This window comes from Strongylocentrotus purpuratus, unplaced genomic scaffold (genome assembly GCF_000002235.5).
Source record: "Strongylocentrotus purpuratus isolate Spur 01 unplaced genomic scaffold, Spur_5.0 spur5_scaffold_4, whole genome shotgun sequence".
Lineage (NCBI taxonomy): Eukaryota > Metazoa > Echinodermata > Echinoidea > Camarodonta > Strongylocentrotidae > Strongylocentrotus > Strongylocentrotus purpuratus.
Window position 1 is genome coordinate 3,272,763 of NW_022145610.1, and position 7,846 is coordinate 3,280,608.

Consider the following 7,846-nt stretch of genomic DNA (forward strand, 5'->3'; position numbering starts at 1 on the left):
TCTCAGACACAGTGATAGCAAGATTATGTATTGTCAGGCCTAGCAAGTACAAAAATATATTAACAATTCTATTAACATGATTAAGCTCCTTCAAATTGGAAAACAGGTTGAAATATGGTAGGAGTTAAAATTTTCTATAGTTGTGATCAACAAATTCGTTAACAATAAAATCCGCATACGTCTCTGTACGACAAATTAAAACAGGATTAGACTTACCTTTGTATTATCTGATATCACCTATTCCTCACTGCGTTAATGAATAGAAGTAGAATAGAGTAATGACGATAATTCATATTCCAGGGGATGATCAAGGCACCTAAAGTTAGGACTTGGTTTTATCTAAGCTGCCTTGGGTTGCTGAAGGCAATCAAGGAAATACTTTCTATCAGGTGATTATTTACTACACCTGGATTCAGAGAGGCAAGTGTAGACCAATGTCTTGGTAAAGATTATCCAGACACATGCATGAGACTCAAACCGGTCATTTACCATTCGACCAGATGAAGCGACTGGCTAGAGCACGAGGCCTTTAACTTAAATTTTGTTTACAGATTTTTAAAGTTCATAATCTGTTTCAGAGGAAAGATGACTTATTTGATGAATATTCCTTGACGATGACTTTTTATAAAAACAGACATATTTGCATTGGTAACATACAACAAGAACGAAGATACTTATAGGTAAGCTTATTATGTAGATTACAAATCTGTTTTTCTTCTTTTTTTTAATGGCAAAGTATATACTAGTTAATACTTTTCTAATAACAAAATCCTTCATAATCTTAGCTGTCATGTTTGTATTACTACTGCAAAATTATTTAGGTTAAGGTCCATTTCATTTCTCATTATACAAATATGTATATATATTTCGCATTACTTGAAACAAGTTTTTTTGTTAAGTCAAGTGGAAGACAAAGACTTTCGGGAAAAAAAACTAGGGCGATTTCAGTAGCCTTGTACGGTTGTTTGTCTCTCTGCGAACATTAGAATGACACATTACGTTATATGAATCTGATTTCCAACCACAATCCTTCAAGTTATCAAAATTACCCTATCAGTCATGTATTTATACGTGTTTTTTTTGGTATGTTTTTTTTTTATTTGATTATTTTGTTTACTTATTTCTTTGTTTATTTGTTTGTTGGTAGGTTACGAGTGTACTCTGAAGAGTCAGTGCCTTTATTTGGTCCACCGCTGCCTGCCCCTGCTGTGTTCGACGATCACCGGGCTTTCCGAGATTTCCTGCTCGTCAAACGTAAGCTAAGGATCCCCCTTTGGGAGTGGGGGGGGGGGAGGGGGGCTTACATGAAGAAAAAAATAGTTGTTACGCTGAAATGTTTATCTAACCCTTCCTGAATTGTTGTCATTACTATTTAACCATTTATTATGATTTATCCGTTTTTTTTCCACCTATCCATGTATCACCAAGTACCGATTAGAATGGCATAGAACATCGAGTTATAGTAATATTGCAATCAACCTCTAATGTGAGACAGTATACCACGATAGAAAAGAGACATAGACTACAACTACGATTATTACTACTACTACTACTACTACTACTACTACTACTACTATTATTATTATTATTATTATTATTATTACTACTACTACTACTACTACTACTACTACTACTACTTCTACTACTACTACTACTGCTGCTACTACTACTACTACTACTTCTACTACTACTATTATTACTACTACTATTATTACAACTACAAAGACTACTACTACATCTACAACAACAACTACTACTACTACTACTAGTAATAATAATACTATACCACCCCTAGACCAATATCGTTCTTATTCCTATAGGCCTAGCTAGTTCCAGATATGAAATAATGAATTCCACAGTAATTAACCAAACAAAAAGTCGTAGGTTTCGAAGTACAATCAGTGTGTCTCTTCTGTACTACCAAGTGTCCCCTTAAGGTTGTGTTAATATCTTTCATTTGATTTCATCCGCAGTCATTAACGGGGAAAAAGCTGCCTTCAACACGCCTATCTTTGCCAACAAGCGCCAACGAACATTGGAAATGCTTATCAAAAACCTGCAACAAGATATGATGCAAGAGACGAATAAGGTATGAAGCCAGGTCTAACACTTCGAATGCTTTCTACGCCTCATTACACAGTCGCCTGTCTGCCACACGTCTAATTTTGCACAAAACGACAGGCACCAATTGACAAAAGGATTGCTTAGTACTACACAATGACTTCCCCAAATGATCTACTTCCGGTCTTGATGGTACCCCTTTAAATATCGCGCCCCGTCGTATGAAGAGTTGAAATTGATCGCAACTTATTTGCGATTGATATCGATCGGAAATATTATGTACATAAGAGAAAGTGGAATGCAAACTTGCGACTGATTAGAGGAATTTCGACTGATTCGGATCAATCGCAACTCTTTGAAAGACAGGGCCCAGTGTAGATTACAATTGCACTGGAAACAGTGAAACAATCTTGAAGCCTTTGGTATATCAATCCGTGATAAATACAATGTGGCACAGGGCAGTGTGGCATATAAAGAGTTAGATATTTGTAGAGAAATCGGATATTTCGCATTTTTTACCCCTCGTTCAATATAATAAATACACTCCATGTTTTAACCCCGATATGATAGGAGTTATTGATTTGTGTTTCGGGAAAACCATCACAACGATTTAAATGCATAAGTGGGATGTGTGTTTTTTAGACCAACTTAGCGGACTCACCATTAATTATCATCATTACTTGTTCTGTTCTATTTAGAGTGTTGTGAGTTACTGATATTCTTAGGTTTTTAACTAATGTTACTTTGTGTCAATCGTGTATCTACAGCGGTTAAGATGAGAATGGTGATGAATATTCTATCCAGCGCTGCTTCTCTAATTTAATTTCCGGTATTGTTAAAAAGGTTTGGGACAGGACAGTTGCAAAAGCCGTCTCAGGTTATACTGAAGCCCTATACCAAGCTACATTGTACATGAATATTCCTGATGCAATCAAGAAACAAGATTCGGTTTGTCGATAAAAGAGAAACCTTACCCTGGCTGTCTTTATTACTAAGATTAATGAAGAAATCAGTTTGAGGGACTATGTTTTTAATCTTGTTCCTTTTCTGTCTGTGATTTTCATCAGCAAAACATGCTGAACAAGAGGTCATTCAGTGACGTCATCCCTGACCCCGTCTGGGGCTGGAGAAGTAAGAAAGAAGAAGCCAGACAAGCAGAGTTTGTCAAGATCGGACAGGTCAGTGACTTGAGGAGAGAGAAGGGAGAGAGTTGTGGGGGAGAGGTAACGTATACGGGGGAGAGAGTGTGAGAGAGGGGTCAAAGTGAGTGAAAGAGAGAAAGAGAGAGAGAGAGAGAGAGAGAGAGAGAGAGAGTGAGAAAGTCGTGGGGAGGGGGTCAATAAGAGCGAGAGAGATAGAGAGAGAGAGAGAGTCTTGGGAAGATGGATCAACAAGCGTGAGAAGGAGTAAGAGAAAGAAAGACAGAGAGGGAGGAGAGAGAGAAAGGAGATAGAAAAAGGGGTGAATGCCAAGATACAGAGAGATTGGTAGTGAAAGAGAGAACAAACAATTTTATTTCGTAGTCTTTTAGAGCCCTTAAAGGGAAAGTCCACCCCCAAAATAAGTTTGTTTCGATAGAGGCAGAATAATAAGAAAATCAGGTGAGTGAAAGTTTGAGCAAATTCTGAATGAAATAAGAAAGTTATGAATTATTGAAGTTGTGATCAATCAAACACAAATTGGCAACTCTATGACGTATCATGCGAGCTCAACTTCCATTTGCTCAGTACTAAAAAAATCTAAAATTTTCATTTTCCCTCAAGAAAAATTTCAACCATACATGCACCCTAAATATAATAATTGCAAATATGTTTCTATACTCCCCCTGCAAGGAACAAATATATATTCCGTCATCAATAACGAAGAAAACATGATTTTATGGAATATTATGCACAAAGCAAATGAAGGAGAGCTCGTATAATAAGTCACAGAGTTGCCAATTTGTATTTGATTGATCACAACTTCAATAATTCATAACTTTCTTATTTTCATTCAGAATTTGCTCAAACTTTCACTCACCTGATTTTTTTATTATTCTGCCTCTATCGAAACAAACTTATTTTGGGGGTGGACTTTCCCTTTAAATATCCATTTTCTATCTGTTAACATTTTTGAAATTGCACGAAGTGCTCCTATGATAAAATTAAAAAAATAAATAGCATAAATGATATGGAGATAGCCTATAGACCAATGCGGGATGCCGATAACAAGTAAGTCTTTGTGCCATAACTAATGTTACTCTTGTTTAAACAACAGTCTTTCTTTTTAAATTTCTTATCAGATTCTTAAACTCAAAACTATCGTGAAGGGGGATGCCCCCACAAGCCTTGCATCGACGAGTTTACTCAAAAGAGAGGTAAGATTATCAAGCTGACGGTGAAATTCAATATTTCTCTCTTTATCGTTTCTTTCCCTATCTCTCTCTCTACTATCATTTACCTCTCTTTTTTTCTTTCTTTTATACGAATGTTAAGTACCAATTATTCGCCACCCGTTGCCCTACATTCGAAGCCTATATTGTTATTTTGTGTGGAGGTGCTTTTCTTTCTCTTTTTCCCCCTTCTTTTTCAGCTGTGGTCTTTCTCAACATTAATGTGTGTTTTTTCTCTCTTTTCCTTTTTCCTCTTTTCGTTCGATTTTTACATTTCCGTTCGATAAATATCTTCTCTTGTCTGTCACTACTACTAAAGCCTCTAACACAAGCTTCAATCTTTATAATTTACAGAATTCGAATAATGAAAACCTTTAAAAAAAAAAAATTAAAAAAAATCAATCAATTTTTTTTTTTGGTTCTCTCTACTTCAGCCTTGGGAACCGCAATGCATCCAGAATGACTTCCTGTTCGAGATTGTTTGCGGAGATTCGTGGGGTATGTCTATAGTTTCAGCTTTCATTCATAATAAGAATTCTATCCGTTCGGAAGATACTATTTTTGTAATAGAGTAGGGTTCATAATTCCGAAAATGGAATTGGATTCGTACTTCCAAAAATGGAACATATTGCATAAATTGCAACACTGCATCGTTATCTTAAAATTGCGAACCTATGTAACAAAAATAAGCAAAACATGTCTTAAGGAAATAGAAAAGTATTGTTAAATTTCCTATTTAATTTTCGGAATTATGAACCTTTGCAAAAACGAGCGCCTCTCGTCATAACGTACAACCTGTCTGCGCATGATCATCCGTGTATTCTAGAGTGTGGAATACAATAAGTTAAAACAAATATGTATAAACATGTCTTCTCATATATGTCAGTTCTAAAAGCTTTGTGAAATGTCCTATTGATTTAGAAACTTCTATAGAATGATAATAGTTGAGAGTTTTAAAATCCTCAATCCAAATTCTTAAATAATCTTTGGTGGTTCTAAAGAAATGTTTTCCAAGAAATTAAAATTTCAACTAACTTTCCAATTTATTGGTCAATTAAACGAGCTGTTTTACTTTTGTAAATTACATTTTCGACCAGACGATCTTCTAAACGGAACTTGTGTGAGCGGTCGTAATATGAAACCTAGCATGTGCCCAAATGCTACTTTGTTACTAAAAAAAACAAACTCTTTTGATTCTCTTCGAGTCAGGTTTCCTAAAAAAAATGTTATCTTTCATCACTGATAAAATATCTTAGCTCATGTCTAGCCTTGAAACATTGTGCATCTCTGAAACATGAAAGATATCATTTTAATGGATTTTTGACATTCGCTGGAGGAAATGTCAAAATTTGTCTCGTTGTTTCCCTCTTCAGGGGACAAGCTGATAGTTGGAACGGAATCAGGGTCTTCATAATCGAGGGTAAGTGAAGCTTATTTTGTCTCATTTTGAAACATAATATCACCCAGAAATCTTAGGAAGCGACGTGCAGAGACGTCTTAATGAAGAATTTTTGCTGGGAGCTACAGCAAATTGTAGTTCTTAAAGGAGATTCCCTGTTATTGTCTAGTTTGATTTCATGCAAAGTCTGTATCATAATTAGACCAACAAACTCTTTGCCTCTAAATACACTAAATCAACAAAATTCAAAAGGGTCTGTCCTTAAAAGGCAAGTCCACCCTGGTATTAAGTTAGTTTTAAAGACCCACTGCACTACTTGTAGCTACTAGCGCCCTCTATACAACAAACAATGCCTAATCGGTGACCATTGGTCCCCCATGATCCTCTTTTTCTTATGTTAACTGAGAGCTGAGTGGATGAGATAACCACCTGTCCAGTGACCTTGCAGGGCGCTCTAATCCCTCCTGTAAACTATGGCAGATAAGCTTTAAAAGAAACCGATAAATGAAAGAAACGGGTTAGTGAAAGTTTGAGCAGAAACTGGTTAAAAAAAAGATTGTGAATGTTTGAAGTTGCAATTAATCAAACACAAATTGGCGAATCTGATGTTACTTGCGAGGTCCCCTCCCATTTGGCCTATACTAATAAACTTCATAAAAACTTAATTTTCAATCATACATTTACCCTATATATAACTATCGCAAATTTGTATTTTATACAACCCTTGTATTGAAGAAAAAATAAATCCGTCATCAAGAAAATTAAAGTTTATGATTTTTTTTTGCACAGAGCAAAGGAAGAAGAAATAGGAAAGGAGCTCGCAAGATATGTCACTGTGTTAACAATTTGTGTTTCACTGATGACAATAATTCATAACTTTCCTATTTTCAATCGGATATTGGTAAACGTTTCACTAATAAAGTTGTTTCTGTCATATTTCTGCTTTTATTAAAACCAACTTAGTTATATGGATGGACTCTCCATCAAATCGGGCCTTAATATTCTCGCGGAACTCTCGATCAAACATGGTTTAGAATACGATTTTCAAAGTAGTCGTTCTCCTAACGCAACCTTCAAATGTGATAAACTAAACGATGTTGTCTTATGCATGCACTAAGTTTGAGAAGGGTGTATGATTCGACCATTTTTTCTGTTTTCTTCGGTATTCCCCTTTAAAGAAAGTTAGAGTCTTTTTCTGTTTTTAAACATGAACTACTTCCATCTTTGTTACAGAGGGGCTAAGTCCTCGCATGATCTTCGATAAGACGGTGGCTTTCAAACAGCTCAGCGTGGTAGAAGCTCATGGGCTATTATTAGCCCGAGCAGACAAAGGTAACCATAGTAACTATATTCTAATTCTATGGCTCTGTGAAGTTTCAATAATAGGACAATTGACAAAGAAAAAGGTGATTTATTACATCTGCAGGTGCCTCCTGTGTCAAACAATTGCTTTGTGTACTGCAAGTATAGTTTGAAGTAGGGTAGTAGTCGAAAGTAATCAAGGGTTTACTCTTCTAGTAGAAGAGTTTTTTTTAATTTTGTTTTGATGAAATGATTTATCAACTACATTTTTAGTTTTAAGGTATCATTATTTAATTGATTTATATTTAGATATGATTACATATGTTTTTTTTTACTTTTTAAAATAATATATATATGTACCGAGTTTGTATATTACTTTCTATTAAGTTGAAAAATACAGAAAGAAAATCAAATAAAAAAACAAAATTTGTTTGATCACGTGATGTGCTATGGGCGTTTCAGCGTACAAATAATTCGAGGGATACTGTCTTCTTTGCTGTCGCAGCAGCGGGCATGTCGTGTGCAATTATGTCATAAAAGACATGTTGTCTGCGTCAGTGGCGTACGCAGGATTTTTTCAAGGGGGGGGGGGGGTTTAAAATCGGGTCCAAATTAGGCAACGACTCAGGAAAATTTGAAAATCGCGCCGGCCAAAAAGTCGCTCAGTGGGGGGGGGGGGGGGGGGGGGGGGGGGGGGGGGGGGGGGGGGGGGG

The 7,846-nt window shown here is 36.0% G+C and overlaps 1 protein-coding gene across 1 annotated transcript in view; it reads left to right on the forward strand.

Moving 5' to 3' along the window:
- LOC115929362 (GTPase-activating Rap/Ran-GAP domain-like protein 3) overlaps nucleotides 1–7,184 on the forward strand; it is a 29,966-nt gene extending 22,782 nt beyond the window's left edge. The window contains exons 10-17 of the mRNA XM_030998225.1: nucleotides 635–680; nucleotides 1,148–1,254; nucleotides 1,974–2,089; nucleotides 3,129–3,239; nucleotides 4,343–4,417; nucleotides 4,867–4,930; nucleotides 5,806–5,852; nucleotides 7,065–7,184. Coding sequence (XP_030854085.1) covers nucleotides 635–680; nucleotides 1,148–1,254; nucleotides 1,974–2,089; nucleotides 3,129–3,239; nucleotides 4,343–4,417; nucleotides 4,867–4,930; nucleotides 5,806–5,846 — 560 coding nt within the window. The 3' untranslated portion in view covers nucleotides 5,847–5,852; nucleotides 7,065–7,184. The remainder of the gene's footprint in view (nucleotides 1–634; nucleotides 681–1,147; nucleotides 1,255–1,973; nucleotides 2,090–3,128; nucleotides 3,240–4,342; nucleotides 4,418–4,866; nucleotides 4,931–5,805; nucleotides 5,853–7,064) is intronic.
- Nucleotides 7,185–7,846: the final 662 nt, after the last annotated feature.